This window comes from Brassica napus, chromosome C4 (assembly GCF_020379485.1).
Source record: "Brassica napus cultivar Da-Ae chromosome C4, Da-Ae, whole genome shotgun sequence".
In the NCBI taxonomy this organism is placed as follows: domain Eukaryota; kingdom Viridiplantae; phylum Streptophyta; class Magnoliopsida; order Brassicales; family Brassicaceae; genus Brassica; species Brassica napus.
The window spans coordinates 30,466,658-30,489,122 of NC_063447.1; the positions used below are offsets into that span (position 1 = coordinate 30,466,658).

Here is a 22,465-nt window from a genome sequence, read left to right on the forward strand (position 1 = left end):
CTGTCCCAGAGGGAAGAGGAACCCCTCCGCGAGTTCATCAGCCGATTCAAGTTGGTAATGTCCAGGGTCAGCGGGATAAGCGACAAGGTGGCCATCGATGCGCTCAGAAACGAGCTCTGGTACAAGCCCTCCGCCTCCCGCGAAGGTTTCAGAGGACAATGGAGTCGAGCAAGTCGACCTGGATCCTAGCGATGTCTCCAACAATACTGATGAGGACGTCGACAGACATCCAAGGAGGACCAGAAGCCGATTCACTCGGGAAAGCTCTCCGTTCGACAAACCAATGACAGAAGAGGAGGAAATCCTCTATTGGAACGAACAGGAAGAGCTGGCTGAAAAACAAACCGAGCTCACTCGCAGTAAACGCCGACAAGCGCGGAAATTTGCTGACGAGACGTCGGATATACGCGATTTCGCGACTATATCACCAACACTGCGGCAGAAGTAAGAGCCTTAAAATCCCAAATCCATCACGCTACTAGCGCGGCCCCCGAGATCGACAGGCTGCTGGAAGGGGCTCGGAAGACCCCTTTCACCGCTCGCATCTCAGATACGAGGGTATCCGATCCGGGAAAAATCAAAGTACCAAAGTATGATGGTATGACCGATCCGAGAGCGCACCTTCAAGCGAGCGAGACTGAAGGACGGTGAGAGAGACGCCGGCTACTGCCGCCTGTTCGTCGAGAATTTAGAAGGAGCAGCCCTCGAATGGTCCGCGCGCCTTAAGCGAAACTCTATCGGGAGTTTCCGACAGCTCGCATCAGAATTTCTCAAGCAATACTCTATGTTCATAGATAGAGAAACTTCCGATGTCGATCTCTGTAGTCTGTCCCAGAGGGAAGAGGAACCCCTCCGCGAGTTCATCAGCCGATTCAAGTTGGTAATGTCCAGGGTCAGCGGGATAAGCGACAAGGTGGCCATCGATGCGCTCAGAAACGAGCTCTGGTACAAGTCGAAATTCAGAAAATGGGTATCCCTCGAAAAACCGCGGACGATCCAAGACGCCCTCCACAAGACGACAGACTACATCATGATCGAGGAAGAAACGAAAATCTTATCGCAAAAACATAAGTCGGAGAGATCGTCCTCAAAAGATGTAGACCCGAAAACGAGGAAGAAAAAACCTCGTAACGACAAGTATGTCCATCACGAGGGGGAAGAACTCCAAGGAGAGTATAATTACGCGATCGGTGTAGACCAGGGCCGAACTACGTGTAATACGTGAACTCGCAACCAAGGATATGATGAAAATACCTTCTGCGAGTTCCACCAGTCCCGAGGACACTCCACGACTAACTGTAAGGTCTTGGGAGCAAGGCTGGCCGCGAAGCTACTAGCCGGAGAACTCTCGGAAGTGACCAGCGTGAAAGATCTCATCCTCGAGACCGATCGCCCCCCAAAGCCGGACAGAAATCTTCCCGCGGAGAGATCTCCCCAAAGAAACCAATATGGGGATAAACGCGACAGGAGGCCAGACGACAAAGGGAACGATAACAATCGTCATAGAGTCAACATGATCATCGGAGGATCGCAATTCTGCAACGATACGGTTTCAGCCATCAAGGCTTACCAGCGGAAGGCGGAGTCAAGCACAAACTGTCCTACATGGTCTCCCACCCGAGATGAACAGAACTGCTCAATCACCCTCACAAAGGAGGAAGCCGGTGGGATTGATCAGCCCCACTGTGATCCGTTCGTCATAGACCTATTCATACGAGATCTGGAAGTCGGAAGAGTACTCATTGACACGGGAAGCACGGTCAATGTAATCTTCCGCGACACTCTCAATCGGATGAGCATCAAACTCGGAGAAGTAACTCCAACTCCGAAACCGCTCACATGCTTTTCGGGCGAAGTATCGATGACCCTCAGATCGATTCAGCTACCAGTCATGGCCAAGGAGATCACAAAAATCGTCGAGTTCGCGGTAGTCGATCATCCTGCCATCTACAACGTGATCATGGGAACCCCATGGCTCAACGCTATGCAAGCCGTTACATCGACGCACCACCTGGGCGTCAAATTCCGAGCCCAAATGGAGTCGCGGCTATCTGGGGATGTCAGAAACAGTCGCGACAGTGCTTCCTCGCGGAACACAAGTTAAGACAGATGACGACCTCTGCAACGGCAAAACGCAAACGCACGAAGATTGATAAATCTTCAACCAACAACGTTCCAAGAAAAGACGACTTAACATCGTCTGCTGACGCAGGCGCTTCGGGTGTTGAAACTCAACATGAATCCGAAGCCGGCACTACAACTCAACCGGAACATCTGGAAGAAAATACTGACCCAGGCACGATCATCACGATCAAGGCGGTCGGCACGGCGACAACCGCCGAGTGAAAACGCTCGCGGCATAAAACAGAACTACGAGATGGCTTGATCCTCGAAAGGCGTACGTAGGCAGCTCGTCGAAAGACGAGTTCAGCTATCCTCCTCTCTGAAAAGGGGGGGGACTGGGTGCGTATACTCCCACATAGGAAAAGATGCGTTATTGTAATCGAATTCTATAGAGATTTCGAAATTTTTTACGATCATTATGCGTCGCTCCTTTTTAAGACAAAATCGCAAAACAATCTCACTTCAGCACCAAAAATATACGCATAGTTTTCGAAATAACTGCGAGACGTCGCCAAGTTAAAAATCAAGATGATACGAACAAATTGTCCGAACGCGACCACTAAAAATCTTACACTCCGTTCGTCGATTGGTCCCGGCGAACACATCAGCCATCTTAAACAAACGCAACTTGATCACTCTTTTGATCTTCAAACGTCCAACACAAGGACGAAAGCGCGCTACAAAAAAAATCTGAAATTTTGGTCTAGCACTTCCAGTTGGCTTAAAAATTGTCTCTGGATAGATGCTTGATTCGTACCATACAAGTCGTATAAGCCGGGAACCTATCGCGGACTTTAAATCGGTACGAATCAGGTAGAAATCGCAACAGGAAAACTGATAGCCGGCTAGTCACCGCACAAACCTTAAAACCGAGAGTAAACCTAGGTCTTGTCCTAAACTCATCGCATTGGTCTCAGACATCTCAAAGACATGATATCTAAACGATACGAGATCCTAAAACATGTCTCTTCGTTCATATCTCAACGTTCCCGAAAGATCGTAAATAATTTTTACGAAAACTCACGTCTCGAACAAACTAACAGATTGAACACCTCAACGAAGATAAATATGAGACGACAACTCATGTTTACTTCAAAACCCACTCTAAACAAAGTAACTCAAACAAACATCCATTATATAAACCGCATAGCGGTAGGGATTCAAAGCCACCAACGGCCAATCACGACAAAAACGACCAAAATAGGCCAATACAAAGTTCGAAGGCCACACTCGGCCAGACATATATGAACAAAGGCCACACTCTGCCGCTAAATACTAGATAAAGGGAAAAACTCCTTCCCGTCAAAACGCTCACATATCAAAGTTAAAACTCTCGGACAAGGAAGCTCTGAATGCATCCGCGGGAAAGTTCACTTCCTCATCGTCACCGGCAAAATCAGTCGTAGTTTCTACAGTATCAGGGAAAACTGGGATGGGATCCCAGAATCCCTGAATCTTCCCATCGATCGGAGGAATGGTCGCCTCAGCGTGAGCATGATCCTTCATGCCACCCTTCATTAACTTCATCTCCCTCTCGAAAACGTAGTCATCTTCCTGTGTCTTCCAAAGGCTCCATACGGAGCCGCGACACTCACGGAAGTCGCCCAGCAAGTTGAAAGCGCCCTTAATATTCCCGTACTCAACCTGGAATTGAGAAGCGTGAGTCTTCATCACCTCGACAATTTCCCTCTTGCCCTTCCGTTCTGCCCTGCAAACAGCCCTGGCATGATCACGAGCGAGTTGAGCGTCTCGCGCCAACATCTTGTCTCGCATGCGAGCAAGATCCTTTTCCGCCTTCTCCGCTTTAAAGCGATAGATCATGGCCTCTCTATGGCTCGCCTCAATGGCCGACCCAAGCAAGTTCAGACCCTATAAAACCGATCGACACGTTATAAGCAAAAAATAATAATAACGATCGTCAAAATTCTTAAAGTTTATACCCCGTTAATGATACGAGATCCTTCCGCGACGATTTCCGGCCTCCCTGACTCGCTCATGGCCGGAGGAGCATCAAAGCCCGACGGAAGACCAGCGAAGAAATCATCAAAGTCCGGAATAGGGACCTCGTTCGTACCGCTTCCATCGCCGAAAGCAAGGTTCGGATCCCATCTTGGAAGCATGCAATCGTCCACCGAAAACTCCAGGTCGCCGAGATCAATATCTTTCCCCTTCGAAGAGTTCGGCCCCGTCACAATTGCGGGAGTGGCGTTGGGACCTTGGTCTTCAGTTTCGGAATAACTCCTTGTTTCTCCACCCAAAGCAGGACTAGGATGCACAAACCTCAGTGCCTTTCGAACTCTCTTCGCCGTAAAGGAAGTCCCGAAAAAAAGACCATTCCTGAGCAGATCTCTTATTGCAATAATGTCCTCAGGAAACGGAGCAAGAGGGTTGATAAAGGGACAATCGTTCGGCAACCTCCGAAACAGTGGGATACAACTCTCCTCAACGGACGCTGCGTCTACACGAACGAAGAAGAAAAACTTCCTCCACGAGTTGAAGTTAGAAGTGAACCCCTTTACCACTGACATGAAGTTTCGAGGAACCAGCCTGTACGTGTCTGTGTCCCTGATGATCTGTAATCGAAGAAGCGCTTCGAAGTAATCAACGGTGAGAGAGAGACCATACTCGTAGCTCAGGACCAGGATCCCTATGAGGTGCTGGATGCCAAGAGGATTCAGTTGGCTTATCGCCACCCCGAAATGACACAACACACGGACGATGATCTCGGGGATCGGGAACCACAAACGGCAACGCACTACGAATGCCTCGTAACAAGTAAAGAAGCCCTCTGGGGGACTACTAGCGCATTCTCCTTGACGAGGAACCCTGAATTCCACCGCATCCGAAATATGGTAGAACGACCGCATGACCTCGAGGAATTCACTAGTACTCCTACTCGGCGCACCAGCCTCCATCGGGCGATGGTTCATGACCGGGAATGATTTTTCTTTGGGAGGTGTAATCGAACCATAACACGCCACCCACCATGCCTCATTCTCGGCTGGGTCTACCGAATGAGGAACGAATTCCATCTTCGGCACTCGAAGCTCTTCAGAAACGTTCGCGGACAAGGACCCTTTCTTCGAACTCCTCTTCTTACTCGACATCTCGTGTTTTTCTTTTTAAATCAAGAAGGAAATGATAGAGAGAAAGAGAAAGAACTTTTCAAGAAAAACCTCTCTATAAGAATGAGTAAGTTTGAAGATTGTGAAGAAGTTACCTCCCTTCTTATAGGCATGAGAAATTACTATTTACTTGCAGATTTTTGGACACGAACTTCGCCCAAATACACCAATCTCTTCCAAACTCGCCATACCGCGCATTGGGACCTCGCTAGAAATCCATGCTCCCAACGAGCTGGGGGGCTAACTGTTGGGATCAAAAACGGTTACGACAAAGTTAACGTCCAAATCCCCGAAAAAGAAAAACGTAGAAAACTTCTTCGACAAATATTCTTTCGAAATAGATTCTTCTTTACGAAAAGCTTGGCGGAGGAAACGCGAGTCATCGGACAAGAGCCCGAAAAGGATCGTTACTCAGCGACCAAACACGTGCTCCGCTCGGTCGCTACGTAGCAACCGAGTTCGAGCCAAGGCTCAGTCGCTACGTAGCGACCAAACGTCCATTCCGCTCGGTCCCAACGTAGTGACCGAGCTCTTCCGAAACGTCGATACGACATTAGTCCATGCATTCTCGTCTACCCTTCGATGCTATCTCCCGAAGACCGTAGCGAACCCATTTCACGTTCCCCGCCATTTCCAAGTAATCAATCAAACTTTACCGTAAAAACCGCGGAAAGTTCATTCTATATCAAAAGAAGCCGTAATAAACGCTTCGAGTCGGAAGACGGCCCAAAGGGACCTAAGACATGACTCGAGCCCCAACTTACGATTTCTCAACCAACAGCCCGTAAGCCGCATGACTGTTTACGCTTGGTTCGCAAGGAAAGATAAATGTCAAGTTTCCGCGGATAAATACGAAATTTTGAAGATAATTACGAAGATCGGAAAAAATGGAATATCTCCATTTTTATGCTATAGCGGCTTAAGGGCAGAAGAGGAAAAGCGTAAACCGACCTTGGAGCCAGTATATAAGGAGTCCTAGGCGAGAGGCATGGGGTAGGACTTTGAACAGTAAACTTAGCATTTAGAGCAATTTTAGACAATTTTCCGTTTTTGTTATTCGAGCTGCCACTCAATTAGGTTTTTGGCGTCTTAGGGTTTTAGAACTAGGAATCTCGCCGACAGCTCTCGTAGCCCAGGCACTTACCTTGTTGTAAACGCTCAAACGCAGATTCAGAATAAGAACTATCTTGCTCTCTTTTTTGATTTCTTATTTTATTACTGTTCTCGCATCGTGTTCTGATTGTTTGGCGTGTGGTATTAGCAGATATCTGGGACCTCTGAGAAATTAGGGTTTTCCTTGTTTCCTTATTAAAACGGAAATCGACAGTGCGGATTACGGTTCTCACAACAAACCTTTCCGCGAAGCCCCGACGCTATGCTCGAGTCTCTTTGCTGCGAAGATTCTTCGTCACCGCCCTTGGTAAACTTCCTCTTCCGGCCCTTAGGCTGAGCAACCGGAACAACACTAGGAGCGTGCAGCGCTAGAACGATCTCCTTCCTGGCCGTAGGAGGAGGCATAGAGTCAGCAGCCCTCTCCTTATCTTCGACGAGAATTGGAGTCGTGGACGATCCAGCAGGTAAAGCCGAAGCATCCGGAATGACCGAGCCTGTGAGAGTTCCCGTATCTCACGGAGTTACGCCCTCGGTCCCATGACCCAGAGCAACGGCCAGTGCAGAAGAGGACGGTAACTCGGCGCCGGCTCGAACCTGTTCTTTCTCGGCGCCGGCTCGAACCTGTTCTTTCTCGGCTTGGCAACGAACTAATTTCTCTCGAAAGGAGAGATGGTCGGCAACGCAAACCGGCGCTTCAACCAGAGAAGTCGGAATCAGCGCCGGAGAGGTGGCCTTGCCCATCTCTACATCGGTACTTCGCTTGTCACCATGGGAAGAAGACATGTTAAAAACAAGAGATTTGGAGCTAGAGAGGTTTTGGAGGTTTGAAGAAAGGAAGGTGTGGAGAAAATGAATGACAAGAGCTCAGTACTTATAGAAGTATGGGCTCGGAATTTTATATTTTTTTTAATAAATTCTTTCTCGAGAATTCTCTTCCGCGGAGTTTGAAGTAAACTTCGTTCAATACGCCTAATTTTTCCAAAATCGTCAAACCGTCCGCTAGAGACTCGACTCTAACGAGCTGGGGGCTAACTGTTGGGGTCGAAAACGGTTGCGACGAAGTTAACGTCCAAATCTCCAAAGAAGAAAACGTAGAAACCTTCTTCGACAAATTCTTTTTCGAAATTGATTCTTCTTTACGAAAAGCTTTGCGGAGGAAACGCGAATCATCGGACAAGAGCTCGAAAAGGATCGTTACGCAGCGACCAAACACGTGCTCCGCTCGGTCGCTACGTAGCGACCGAGTTCGAGCCTCGAGCCAAGGCTCAGTCGCTACGTATCGACCAAACGTCCATTCCGCTTGGTCGCTACGTAGCGACCGAGCTCTTCCGAAACGTCTATACGACATTAGTCCATGCATTCTCGTCTACCCTTCAATGCTATCTCCCGAAGGCCGTAGCAAACCCATTTCACGTTCCCCTCCATTTCTAAGTTATCAATCAAACTTTACCGTAAAAACCGCGGAAAGTTCATTCTTTATCAAAAGAAGCCGTAATAAACGCTTCGAGTCGGAAGACGGCCCAAAGGGACCTAAGACATGACTCGAGCCCCAACTTACGATTTCTCAACCAACAGCCCGTAAGCCGCATGACGTTTTACGCTTGGTTCGCAAGGAAAGATAAATGTTAAGTTCCGCGGATAAATACGAAATTTTGAAGATAATTACGAAGATTGGAAAAAATGGAATATCTCCATTTTTATGCTATGGCGGCTTAAGGGCAGAAGAGGAAAATCGTAAACCGACCTTGGAGCCAGTATATAAGGAGTCCTAGGCGAGAGGCATGGGGGAGGACTTTGAACAGCAAACTTAGCATTTAGAGCAATTTTAGGCAATTTTCCGTTTTTGTTATTCGAGCTGCGACTCAATTAGGTTTTTGCCGTCTTAGGGTTTTAGAACTAGGAATCTCGCCGACAGCTCTCGTAGCCCAGGCACTTACCTTGTTGTAAACGCTCAAACGTAGATTCGGAATAAGAACTATCTTGCTTTCTTTTTCGATTTCTTATTTTATTACTGTTCTCGCTTCGTGTTCTGATTGCTTGGCGTGTGGTATTAGCAGATATCCGGGACCTCTAGGAAATTAGGGTTTTCCTAGTTTCCTTATTTAAACGGAAATCGACAGTGCGAATTTCGGTTCCCACAACAAACCTTTCCGCGAAGCCCCGACGCTATGCTCGAGTCTCCTTGCTGCGAAGATTCCTCGTCACCGCCCTTGGTAAACTTCCTCTTCCGGCACTTAGGCTGAGCAACCGGAACAACAATAGGAGTGTGCAGCGCTAGAACGATCTCCTTCCTGGCCGGAGGAGGAGGCATAGAGTCAGCATCCCTCTCCTTATCTTCGACGAGAATTGGAGTCGTGGACGATCCAGCCGGTAAAGCCGAAGCATCCGGAATGACCGAGCCTGTGAGAGTTCCCGTATCTCGCGGAGTTACGCCCTCGGTCCCATGACCCGGAGTAATGGCCAGTGCAGAAGAGGACGGTAACTTGGCGCCGGCTCGAACCTGTTCTTTCTCGGCTTGGCGATGAACTAATTTCTCTCGAAAAGAGAGATGGTCGGCAACGCAAGCCGGCGCTTCGACCAGAGAAGTCGGAATCGGCGCCGGAGAGGTGGCCTCGCCCATCTCTACATCGGTACTTCGCTTGTCACCATGGGAAGAAGACATGTTAAAAACAAGAGATTTGGAGCTAGAGAGGTTTTGGAGGTTTGAAGAAAGGAAGGTGTGGAGCAAATGAATGACAAGAGCTCACTACTTATAGAAGTATGGGCTCGGAATTTTATATTTTTTTTAATAAACACTTTCTCGAGAATTCTCTTCCGCGGAGTTTGAAGTAAACTTCCTTCAATACGCCTAGTTTTGCCTAAATCGTCAAACCGTCCGGTAGATTCTCGACTCTAACGAGCTGGGGGGGCTAACTGTTGGGGTCGAAAACGGTTGCGGCGAAGTTAACGTCCAAATCTCCGAAGAAGAAAACGTAGAAACCTTCTTCGACAAATTCTTTTTTGAAATTGATTCTTCTTTACGAAAAGCTTTGCGGAGGAAACGCGGGTCATCAGACAAGAGCTCGAAAAGGATCGCTACACAGCGACCGAACACGTGCTCTGCTCGGTCGCTACGTAGCGACCGAGTTCGAGCCAAGGTTCGGTCGCTACGTAGCGACCGAACGTCCATTCCGTTCGGTCGCTACGTAGCGACCGAACGTCCATTCCGTTCGGTCGCTACGTAGAGACCGAGCTCTTCCGAAACGTCGATACGACATTAGTCCATGCATTCTCGTCTACCCTTCGATGCTATCTCCTAAAGACCGTAGCGAACCCATTTCACGATTCCCCGCCATTCTAAGTTATCGATCAAACTTAACCGTAAAAACCGCGGAAAGTTCGTTCTTTATCGAAAGAAGCCGTAATAAACGCTTCGAGTCGGAAGACGGCCCAAAGGGACCTAAGACATGACTCGAGGCCCAACTTACGATTTCCTAACAAACAGCCAGTAAGCCGCATGACGGTTTACGCTTGGTTCACGAGGGAAGATAAATGTCAAGTTTCCGCGGATAAATACGAAATTTTGAAGATAATTACGAAGATCGAAAAAAATGGAATATCTCCATTTTTATGCAATGGCGGCTTTAGGGCAGAAGGGGAAAAGCGTAAACCGACCTTGGAGCCAGTATATAAGGAGTCCTAGGCGAGAGGCATGGAGGAGGACTTATTCAGAGAAAACTTAGCACTTAGGGCAATTAGGCAACTTTCCGTTTTTGTTATTCGAGCTGCGACTCAATTAGGTTTAGCCGTCTTAGGGTTGTTAGAACTAGGAATCTCGCTGACAGCTCTCGAACCCAGGCTTATTCCTTGTTGTAAACGCTCATACGCAAATTCGGAATAAGACTTCTTTTTGCTCTCTTTTTACGATTCCTTATACTTTATCGTTGCCATTGTTGTGTTCTGATTGCTTGGCGTGTGGTATTAGCAGATATCCGGGACCTCTGGGAAATTAGGGTTTTCTTAGTTTCCTTATTTAAACGGAAATCGACAGTGCGAATTTCGGTTCCCACAGTAAACAAAGTCGTTGAGGCCGTGGATATCATACTCCCTAGTGTTTGCTCCTTTTTATCTTGTTTCATTAAGCTTATGTAGTATAAGTTTCTTTTTTTCTAAGCTATTGCTTGGCTAGATATGAGGTTTGTCTCATTATATTTTCTAAAACTTTATGGTTGCAAAATCATTGTATGTTTATGTTTTTTAATTAAATGTTTTTTTTTTCAAAAAAAAAAACATTAACGGGGAGAAACCACCCAAATTTCTAAGAAAATAAAAATAAAAGTATTTTAATGAAAATTTTCTGTTTTAATTTGTTTTAAATACTAAAACCAACTCAGAACTGACACATGTAAAACTCAGTTTCTAAAAAGTCCGGTGCAGAGAACTTCTTCATATTATTTCACCTGTTTTTCCATTATTTTTTTTATTTTTTTAGTTGAAGATATTCCAGTTGAATACTCCCGTTGGACATGGCCTTACACAGGGAAAATGGTATTTTTATACCCCAACGATTTGCGTCGTGCCTTTTTAGACCCAAACAAAACATAAGTGCAAAGTTATACCTGAACTGAGATTTTAAAAAAAATGTCGACCCAAACTTGACTCCGTTACATGAAATCCTACCTTGACTAACTTATCGTTAAACCATGCTTAGTCGGATAAAGGAAAAGTTCCGATTTCAACCCGTACAATTTCGGTCGTGTCTTTTTAGACTAGAAAAATGAGTAAGTTCGATTTCATACCCAAACTGAATAATAATTTGAATTTCATACCCGAACTGAACGATAGTCACTATAAGAAATCAATCATATAGCTACTGATTTTTTCGTAGCTAAAAAGAAAAATTTGTAGCTACAATGCAAAAGGCAACAGATTGGTATGGAATGGAACCGTGGCGTCAACGTCGATGCTAAACCTGATCTGTCGCCATTCTATAGCTTGGTAGCGACAAATTTTGCGAGAAAACTAGTTGTAGCTATTGGCGACTGCATGGCTACAAAGTGTTTTGTTGCTTAATAGCAACGGCATAGCTGCAGAGTGCTCTATTGCTAAATAGCTATAGAGTTTAGTACTATGTTTCTTTAGCTAAGTCGTAGCTATATAAGTAAATAAAATTGATGCTAGTCGTTGCTAAATAGAACAATTATAACAACCACTTATCTCTGGCCAATGTGTAGCTATTTAGCTATAGACCACCAATGGAATCCGTCTATAGGTATATAGCTACGAATTGGTACAGTTAGCCACATATTTAGCTACAAAGTTAAAATTATGTGTTTTGTCACTATATCTTGTAGGTAAAAAATTTGGCTACGAAAATGCCTTTGCCAACCCGTAGCTAATTTAATGAATTCTTGTAGTGAGTTTGAATTTCATAAAAAACTACTCTGACTAACGTTTGGTTAGTCAACCGTTATTTTTGAGCGTGTCAGTGTCTAGGCAGAGATGACATGTCGAGAGAGAGTTAAAACGACGTCGTTTTAGCTAAAATAGTAAAATTTTGTCACTTGGAGGGCCGAACCCACGCCAGACACAGACAACTGAATTAAACGAACACTTTACCATCAGGTCAGTAACTTTTGTCATATTTACATATATACTAATTTATATCTACTTTCATGTTACACCATTGTTTTACTTCTTCTCGATACTAGGTTTGCTCACAGATTCGTCGCGGATCAATCCCTGATCAAATGGATTCGATTTCTTGGGCTTGATAATGCCTCTGTTCATGCTAATCCATTTTAGACAAAGAAACTAATCTCCGCTCTTGTCTACCTGTTATAGCCGGAGATAATCTTTTTGGCTCCCAACGTTACATTCTCATGCGATTTTAAAATGTTCATTACTATCAAAAATAGAACTTCCTAAAGACTGAAACTTCTGAAATTGGCAACTGAGAGAGAGATATAGGCACAAGGAGAAGAAGCTAGTGATTTCTTTACTCGTTTTGGTACCTATATAATTTAGTATATATGTAGATTTTACAAAATTTGTCTTAGTCCAGTGGTTTAATGCTCAGTTTAGGGCTTCTCTAGGTGTGGGTTTGAGTCATAGTGAGTGTTTTTTAATTAGTTTAGTTAAAGGTTGACTAACCAAACATTAGTCAAAGTAGTTTTTATGTTAATTTTAAAGTTCGGGTATGAAATTCATATTATTTTTTAGTTTGGGTATGAAATCACACTTGCTCATTTCCAGGTCTGAAAAGGCACGACAAAATTGTCCACGTTAAAATCAGCACTTTTCCCTTATCCGACTAAGCATGGTTTAACGGTCAAGGTAGGATTTCATGTTACGGAGTCAAGTTTGGGTTGAATTTTTGTAAAAAAAATCTCAGTTCAGGAATGATTTCGCACTTATGTTTTGTTTGGGTCTAAAAAGGCACGACGCAAATTGTTGGGGTCTGAAAAAGCCCTTTTCCCGCCTTACACAATGATAGAGCCTGAGATTTTGTTCAAGGTATATATTCATGTCATGGCTATATTCTCATTAATTGAATAAAATTTGTGATCACTTCTCTCACTGATTTTATCATATTTTTGTTTAAGAACAACAATGCTCCTAGAGAAGAAGGTGACTGCTCTAATGAGAGATTGTGGGAGGATGCAAACCCGTTTCCAAACGCTGATTTTTGCGTTTATAAGGTGTGGATGTATAACTTTAATGGTTCGAGTAAGGAAGAGTTTGTGTTTGCTTCACGTTTTGTGATGCAAAAGACTGTGATGATGAAGATGATGATCGAGACCTCGTCGTATCCACCGATGAAGAAGTTAGAGTAGAAGCAGCAGTAATTAGTAGCAGGCTTGATTCATATGTAAATGATGTGAGCACTTGGAAAGGAAAAGCGGGATACAAGATGAAGTTCTTCACTCAAGAAACTTGGTTGCAGGTGAGAGAAAGTTCTCCTTTATGTTCTTGGGCCAGTGGGATATGGTTCTCTCAAACTACTCCTAGATACGCGTTTATGGCTTGGTTAGCATCTAGAGATAGACTGTCAACAATGGATCGAGTGGTAAAATGGAGTCACGGTGTGGATTCAACTTGTGTGCTTTGTCGATCTGCACAGGAGTCAAGGAATCATCTTTTTTTCGAGTGTGATTACACATCCAAACTTTGGGAGTTTATTGCGAAAGGCATAATGGGTAACTCTTTTACCAAGCATTGGACAGAGATTATGGAGTTTATTAATGATTCATCAAGGGAGAGGAGGAGTCTGTTCTGTATAAGATACTCTTTTCAAGTAGTTCTTAATGCGGTATGGAGAGAGCGAAATAAAATCAGGCATGGTGACAAGCTACTGCCATTAGGGGTGTTTAAAAGACTGCTTGATAAGAGTATCAGAAACAAGATCAGCGTGATGCGCAAGAAAGGTATCAAGGGAGCAGGGGAGTTAATGCAATTTTGGTTCCAAAAATAGAATGTAAATGGTGATGATTTCTTGAGGTTTATATAACAAACAGGATGCATTTTATGTAATAAGGCTTTTTTGATGAATAAATTTAACATTCATTCAAAAAAAAAAGAGTAGAAGCAGCTGTTGCCAAGCTAATGGAACTTCCTAAAGGTAATGAAGATTTTAGTACTGGGTGCTTTTGATGAAAACTATGATATATAGTATTTTTTCTTTGATAATGTAAGGATTATATATATGGTTTTGAATTTTGAATTATTGTTTTCAGAATTTATGTGACATAGGATCTTGATGTTTGAAATTTTACTTTGTCTTAATATATAGAGAAATTCCCTAGGATATACCTAAAAAAGTTTTTGTCATAAATATAGAATTTAAAAATAAAAATGACCCAAATAGACTTAAATGTTTTATCAAAAGAAGTAAATATACACTTATATCAATAGGGTTAATTAATCTAGACATTAGGGTTTAGAGTTAAGGGATGGGGTTTAGGGTTTAGGGTTTAGAGTTTAGAGTTTAGGATTTAGGGTTTAGAGCTGAGGAGTGGACTTTGGGGGATAGGATTTCAATTTTTTTTTTTAAATTAAAATTTTCAAAATAAAAAAATGCTATTTTGGTCATTTTAGTTTTTGAGATCTATTTTTGTGACAAAAATTTTAAAAATTCTATTTGAGATAATTGTCCAAATATATATGTATATTTTTATTATTTTTTTAATATTCATTAGAAAACAAACATGACCAAGTACAAGAGTTGAAACATGTGTAGAAACAACAACACATGAACACAAGACATAAAGAACAACAACACATGAACAAAGCCACACAATACAACCAAAAGCGTGAAAGGATAGCCAGGATATGACGACCAAGATTCAAGCTTCATTCCCAAGAAGATAGTTAGTGCTCAAGAACTTACCCAAAATCAGCAGAATTAGATCAACTCCACAGGGCGAGCAAGAGCAGAACAGACTCTAGACAATGCTGAATCCATCATCCAAACACTGATCGAACAACACTCCAAGGAACAAACTTCCGATCACAGACAAGGAATCAAAGCATCGAGACACAAAACCCAAGAACTATTTGTTGCGTCAAGACCGCACAAATCACAGTAATCACCAATCCCATAACCACGTACGCTAGAGAGTAGCCCAAGGTCTATTGGCTCTGGTCAACTATGGCTCGACGAGATCGACACCCAGATAAAGTAGAGGAGAGAAGAGATTACAATGAGAGGAAAGGCGAGCCTCAATTGTAGACCCGGGCTGGAGCCGTATATCCTATAGAATCACAAGTAATAAGAAGTCCTTCTCTTATTCAATCACAAGGTTTCAAATCACAAATCACAAATCATATGTTATGCAACACATTATGCATCTCCATATATATAAGTAGATAACTCATAGTTCAAATAGTATTAGTATATATCATATTTCCTAATCCTAGAGATAATCATAAAACATAGAAGAAAAAGGAAACTTGTAATCCAAGCTTATCCAAAAATCTCCCCCTTAAGCTTGAACTCATCTTGACACACTTCTTGGGACTCCGATAAGCTCTCTCATTTCTCTAAACTTGATTCTCCCAAGTGACTTTGTAAGTATGTCTGCCTTCTGTTCACTTCCCGGGATGTGCTCGACTTCAATCTGTTCGTTTTCGACACACTCTCGTATAAAATGGAACATCCTGTGAATGTGCTTACTCCGGCCATGAAACACTGGATTTCTTGTAAGAGCTATTGCAGACTTTTTGTCAACCTTAAGTACCACGCGTTTGCTTTCTTCCCCAAGTGCCTCGCCTAACAGTTCCTGCAACTAAATAGCCTGTTTCGCAGCTTCTGTTGCAACCATAAACTCAGCTTCACAAGACGATAGAGCTACTATTTCTTGCTTCGTTGAACTCCACGTCACATGACACTCACCGCAATAGAATATATGACCTGAAGTGCTCTTGCCATTGTCTACGTCAACATTGTGGGAGCTATCGCTATACCCCATTAACCTTGCTTCATGTCCACGCGAGTAATGAAGACCGAGGGTGCAGGTTCCTCGAAGATACCTCAGTATCTGTTTCAAACCTGAGCTGTGAGGGGCCTTTGGTTCTTGCATGTACCTGCTAAGGGCCCCAACAGAGAACGACAGGTCCGGACGTGTGTGTATCAAGTAGCGAAGGCATCCAATAGTCCGACGATACTCCTTCTCATCGATCTTCTCTTCATCAGGTGCTATAGAGAACTTCGCATTGATCTCCATTGGTACGTGAGTTAAGTTACACAAGTCCATTCCGGTCTCTTCAAGTATCCTGTTAGCGTACCTGTCTTGCTTGAGAACAATTCCTCCTTCATGCTGCACGACCTCTATTCCCAAGTAGTATGTTAGTTTTCTAAGGTCGCTCATCTCGAATTTGGATGCCATCTCTTGTTTAATCTCAAGTATGGCGTTAAGGGAGGACCATGTAACCAACAAATCATCTACATAAACCACCACAAGAAAGATTTTGTTTTCATCTTCCTTCCGGTAGAGTGAAGATTCTTTTGAGCAGCGCTGAAACTTTAAGCCTCGCGAGATCTTATTAAGTTTCATGTTCCAGGCCCTAGGTGCTTGATGTAGGCCATAAAGAGCCTTCTTAAGCTTGTAGACTTTATGCTCTTCTCCAGCGACGATGAAACCCTCCGGTTGAGAGACGTAAACGTCTTCTTTTAATTCTCCCTGAAGAAAGACTGTTTTGACGTCAAGGTGGTGTATTTCCCATCCGTGTGAGCCTGCTAGCGCAATAATCAATCTGATTGTCTCAATACAAGCCACCAGAGCAAACACTTCATCATAATCTATGCCATGCCGTTGAACATATCCTTTAGCTACCAACCTTGCTTTGTATTTACTTATGCACTACAAGAAAAAGAGGTTTTTATAGCGGAGTAGGATAGCGTTTTTTTTGTTTCTGCTATGGTTGATATGTAATTGGGTTTTATATAGCGGTTATAAAATTGAAAACGCTATCTTTAGTTGGGCCGAATTTTAATAGTCATTTTACATAGCACTTTAGTGCGGAAGCGCTACGAATAAGTTAGGCGGACAAAATTTTCATTTGCCCGGGCTTACCAATTTCACTTAATTCATTTTTTTCTTTTTTGGTTCTTCCCTCTCTCTATCTCCCCTGAGTTCTCATCTCCCCTCTATCTCTTCGTCTCAATTATTTTCCCGATTGGTCTGACTCTAAAACATTAATCTCTTCTAATAACACATTAATCTCCTATTTCTATTTCGATTCTGAATCTCTAAAACCCAACAACTGTTCTTCGATTCTGAATCGTGGGTACAATCTCGTTTATTCCTATTTAACTGGTGGCTGATTTAGGGTTGCATGTCCAATTGATTCGGTCTTTTACTCTTTTGCAGGGAGCTTTAGATTCAGATCTTCCAAGAAAGGTATCTGTCGTGTATTTTTCTAGGTTTGGCTATAGCTTTTGATTTTGTTTCAATTGAATTATATCATTGCTTTCATTTTCCAGGTCGTTTAAATCAAAATAGAAGACATTTTTATCAGGTAAAACCAAACCGATTTATACTGATTCTTCTATAAGTTGTCTTTGTGTGTTCTTGAGGCATAATAAAGTTAGTGTTTTTATATACATTTGGTCGGAGCTGTTGTGCGATGGATAAAGCTTGGGTCTGGTTACCAAGGTATAAATGTTACTGTGTTTTGCTTATCTTTTTTTGATTTCATTCACGAAATTGTGCTTCTGAATTAATTTTCATTTGTGTGCATCTGACAGGAATAGTCTCGAGTATGAGCAAGGTGCAACTGAGTTTGTTTTTTCGTCATCAAGACGATTGGGTGATCTAGTTGAAATGTTCTGCCCTTGCATTGATTGCCGCAATGTCTGCCATCAATCAAGAGAGACAGTTTTTGAGCATCTCGTCATCAGAGGGATGGATCAGAAGTACAAGAGATGTAAATATTGGAGTAAACACGGGGATATAAGGCCAGATAAGACAGCTGATGTTCAGACGTCTGAAAATGAGGCTTATGAGTTGATGAGGACAGCTTTTATAGCGAGCGATGGCAAGACACCATTTGAGAAGCAGAATTCAGAGGATTTTGATGGTATTGAGAGGCCAGAAGAGGACGAGTTTAGGAAGAAGTTAGATGATGCCGAGACTCCACTGTACCCGACATGTCAGAAATACACCAAGGTTGCTGCTATCATGGGTCTTTACCATATAAAAGTCAAGAGTGGGATGTCAGAGAGCTATTTCGACCAGGTAATGACATTAGTTCATGACATGCTACCTCAAGATAATGTTCTGCCTAAGTCTACGGATGAGATGAAAAAGTTCTTAAAGGTGTTTGGTTTTGGTTATGATGTCATCCACGCCTGCAAAAATGATTGTATCCTTTATAGGAAACAGTATGCAGAGTTAGTTTGCTGTCCAAGATGTAGTGAATCAAGATGGGAAAGAGATAAGCACACTGGTGAGGAGAAGAAAGGAGTTCCATGTAAGGTGCTTAGGTATTTTCCCATAAAAGAGAGATTCAAGAGGATGTTTAGATCGAAACGGTTGGCTGAGGATTTGTGTTGGCACTTCAACAATGCAACTGAAGATGGATCTATGCGGCATCCTGTGGATTCTTTGACTTGGGTTCAGGCAAACGATAAGTGGCCGGAATTTGCTTCTGAAGCAAGAAACCTGAGACTAGGTCTTTCTACTGATGGGATGAATCCATTCTCGATCCAAAACACCAAGTACAGCACGTGGCCGGTTCTCCTAGTTAACTACAATATGGCCCCAACTCAGTGCATGAAAGCGGAGAACATTATGTTGACGATGTTGATACCTGGACCAACAGCACCTAGCAACAACATTGATGTGTATCTACAGCCCCTGATAGAGGACCTCAAGGACTTGTGGACCGAAGGTATTGAAGTTTATGATGCCTTTAAGAAGGAGAGTTTTAATTTAAGAGCTATGTTGCTGTGGAGTATCACAGACTACCCAGCTTTAGGGACATTAGCTGGATGCAAAGTTAAGGGGAAGCAAGCGTGTATTGTATGTGGGAAGGAGACACCGCATAGATGGCTTAAGTTTAGTAGGAAACATGTATATATGGGCAACAGGAAGCGACTGATGCCTGGTCATCCCTACAGACGTAAAAAGGGTTGGTTTGACAACACAGTGGAGTCTGGTGTTTCAAAGAGGATTCAGAGTGGGAAAGAAATATTTGACAGCCTTAGAGGATTTAGAAATAATTTTGGAAGACCATTAGCTAAAAAGGGGAAGAGTAAAAGGGCAGAAGCAGAAGATGACGATGATGAAGCTGCAACAGCTGAAGAAATCGAAGAAGAAGATGATTTATGGAGTTGGAAAAAAAGTCTATCTTCTTTGACTTACCATATTGGAAGGTATACGTTCTGCTTTACAATTAATTTTAACTTTCTGAATTTATGTAAGCTAATTAAATTGTTTCTGATAATTAACTCTACATAATGTTTGCAGGAAATGCCTGTCAGGCATAACATAGATGTTATGCACGTCGAGAAGAACGTCTCAGACGCACTACTATCTATTATTATGAATAATGCAAAATCTAAGGATGGGTTGAAAGCAAGAAAAGATTTAGAAGACATGGGAATCAGGAGCAACTTACATCCAGAGAAGCGTGGGAAGAGAACTTATTTGCCTCCAGCTGCATTCTGGCTTTCCAAAGAAGAGAAAAAAAAATTCTGTAGACGGCTATCCAAGTTTAGAGGCCCCGATGGATATTGTGCAAATATATCCAATTGTGTCTCATTGGATCCTCCCAATATCGGCAGCATGAAGTCACATGACCATCACGTTCTTTTGCAGAACCTTTTTTCTGTGGCATTGAGAGGTTTATTGCCTAAAAGACCTCGGATAGCTGTCAATCTTATCTACAACTAATTCAACAGACTTTGCCAACGAGTTATTGATCCAGAGAAGCTACTGACTCTTGAATCTGAGATTGTAGAAACAATGTGCCAGTTGGAGAGATTTTTTCCACCATCACTCTTCGACACTATGTTTCACCTTCCTCTCCATCTAGCTAAAGAAGCACGCTTGGGTGGCCCTGTGCACTTCAGATGGATGTATCCGTTTGAGAGGTAAATTTTTTTTTGTCTTTGTCGTATACTTTCAATAAATAGACTAACTTATATGTTCTGGTATGTAGATATATGAAGACTCTAAAAGCTTATGTCAAGAATTTTGCACGACCCGAAGCTTGTATGGCTGAGGGATATTTGTCTAGTGAATGCATTGCGTTTTGTATGGAGTTCCTTCGAAAATCTGTTCCAGTCCAAGAAGCAATTAATAGAAATGAAGATATTGAGGCAATTCAGAATGTCCTTGAAGGAAGACCATTACAGAAAGCTACAGAAGTAACCCTCACAGATAAGGAGAGAGATATAGCTCATCGTTATATCCTCATGAATACAGCAGTCATGGATCCGTATATTGGGTAAGTAAAACAGCAGTTAGATATATAAAGTTGTTCTATTTTATACATCGTCTAACTTAAAGAAAGCAGGTTGCATTTGGAAGAACTGCAAGCTACTGATGAAAGATGCGCACAAAATGAAACTCTACTGTGGAAATACACACAGAAAGGTTCCCCCAGTGGAAAAAAGATAAGGTAAATGAGCTTATTATATGCTTTAATCTTTACATTTTTGTATGATTATTAACTCTGCTACACGTTTCATGTTAATTAGATACCTAATAACTCGAAGGAACATTCGAAAAGGCTGAGATGGCTTGCTTTTGGACCAAGGAATATTGCTCACACATACAAGGGATACGTGGTGAATGGACATCGATACCATTGTGATGATGTAAAGTGCAGTACACAGAATAGTGGGGTTGCATATGAAGCATTTTCGATGTGTCAAGCTAGCGCTAAAGATTCTAAGCAAATGGCGGACATGGTAGCTTACTATGGAGTGATAAAGGAGATCATATTGGTGGACTACCACATGTTCCAAGTTCCCCTGTTTAAGTGTAGTTGGGCTCACAAAGGGAAAGGAGTTAAAGAGGAAGAAGGGTTCACACTTGTCAATCTTCATATGAACCAGTCATCATTTGCAAACGATCCATACATTCTGCCATCGCAAGCTAAACAGGTCTTCTATTCTAGAGAAGATGAAAGCTCACCTTGGTATGTTGTTATGCGGGCACCACCAAGAGGATACCATGAGTTAGAGACAGAAGAGAAGATCGATTTTGAACCATCAGTCCAGCCAATTGAAGATATAGGATATCAATCTTATGATGAGAGTTTCTGTGTTAGGGAAGACTGTGAAGGTGTCCTTGTTGATGTTTAGATAATAAAAATTCTAGTTTTGTTTCAGGTTCTCTGCAATGATGAAATCTCAAGCTGTTAATGAGCAAAACCGTCGCAGTAAGCGTCAAGCAGGTGTTGATGCGAGTCCTGTCGGGTCAGAGGTTCATAAGAAACAAAAGAAGAATGCTCCGAAGGTTAATGAAAGAGAAGAGAGTGCTGCTAAAGAATCGACTGAGGAAGAGGCGCAAGACGTAGAAGTGGATCAACATTCACCAACTGAAGTTGAAGAACCCATCCCTGCTTCTAGCAATGGAGTGTCCAACACCGATGACACTCAGACACAGCAATCCGAGATCAAAACGAGGAAGACAAGGGGTCTAACTAAAATGCGCAAAGTGGCCAAAAATGAAGAGGACAAGGTAGATGTAGAGTTCAACTCCATAGGTGAGCATGTCGGTAGTGGATCAGTGACACTCTCATCCTTTCTTGGTCCTCTTGTGAGGGAGCATGTGCCAGTATTGCTAGATGACTGGAGACACGTCGAAGAAACAACAAAAGACGCTTTATGGGAAGAGATTCAGGTAATTTTTATAAGTTTTTTCGCTGGAGTACTAGTTTAAACTATTTTAGTGTTTAACATTTCAATATTTGACAGGGGAGGTTCAACTTGACAGAAGAATGGCAAAAAGATGCAGTCTTTAAGCAGATGGGTTGCTTGTGGAGAGCCTCGAAATCTAGGGTCCGTTCTATTAAAAACAAGGCTCAGATACAGAAAATGAAGCCTAGCAACATCCAATCTTCTTTTCTTGGAACAGTTGGGTGAAAGCTAGGTGCACCAAAGATTTTAAGATTAAAGTTAATGATGCTTGATTACTTATATGATTTATTTTAGATAAAAGTTATGGTATCTGATGGTTGTGTTAATAGGTACAAAGTGATAAATACAGGAGACTTAGAAAGATTCAAATTCCACACACAACAAGCCGAAAAGGCATGAGTCGCCTAGCTTATGAGATGGTATGTTTGTCTAATTCTTTGAATTTGGGAGAAAAGTAATGACTTTATTTGCACCTAAGAAAGTTACAAGAACTTTTTTTGATCGAACTTGTACAAAAGAAACAGCGATGATCCTAAGAAAGTTACTAGAACTAAGGTTTGGGTAGCAGGACATACGCATTCAGATGGGAGACCCGTGAAGGAAGCACACGCTGAAACTATTGTAAGCATATTATGAATTCTTATTAGTTAAGGATCAAGACAATTTCGTAATGTCTTCGTTTTTTCTTTGCAGGAAAAGATTAAGACAATTGACAGTGAAATAGATTCTAACTCCTCGGATAACATTGGTG

The 22,465-nt window shown here is 42.7% G+C and overlaps 2 protein-coding genes and 1 pseudogene across 2 annotated transcripts; 2 read left to right on the top strand and 1 right to left on the bottom strand.

Moving 5' to 3' along the window:
* The window catches only part of LOC106404026, a 28,591-nt pseudogene extending 13,832 nt beyond the window's left edge, over positions 1-14,759 (top strand).
* Positions 14,760-15,628: 869 nt separating this feature from the next.
* LOC106404025 (secreted RxLR effector protein 161-like) lies at positions 15,629-16,228 on the bottom strand. The gene has a single exon (XM_013844790.2). It carries the CDS (start codon positions 16,226-16,228, stop codon positions 15,629-15,631), a length of 600 nt encoding a protein of 199 aa, XP_013700244.2.
* A 1,240-nt stretch (positions 16,229-17,468) lies between these two features.
* LOC106404023 lies at positions 17,469-21,156 on the top strand. The gene is made up of 6 exons (XM_048755743.1): positions 17,469-17,497; positions 17,590-19,218; positions 19,747-19,938; positions 20,007-20,294; positions 20,440-20,443; positions 20,548-21,156. The coding sequence occupies exons 1-6, from the start codon at positions 17,469-17,471 to the stop codon at positions 21,154-21,156; spliced, it is 2,751 nt and encodes a 916-aa protein (XP_048611700.1).
* The last annotated feature ends 1,309 nt before the right edge of the window (positions 21,157-22,465 follow it).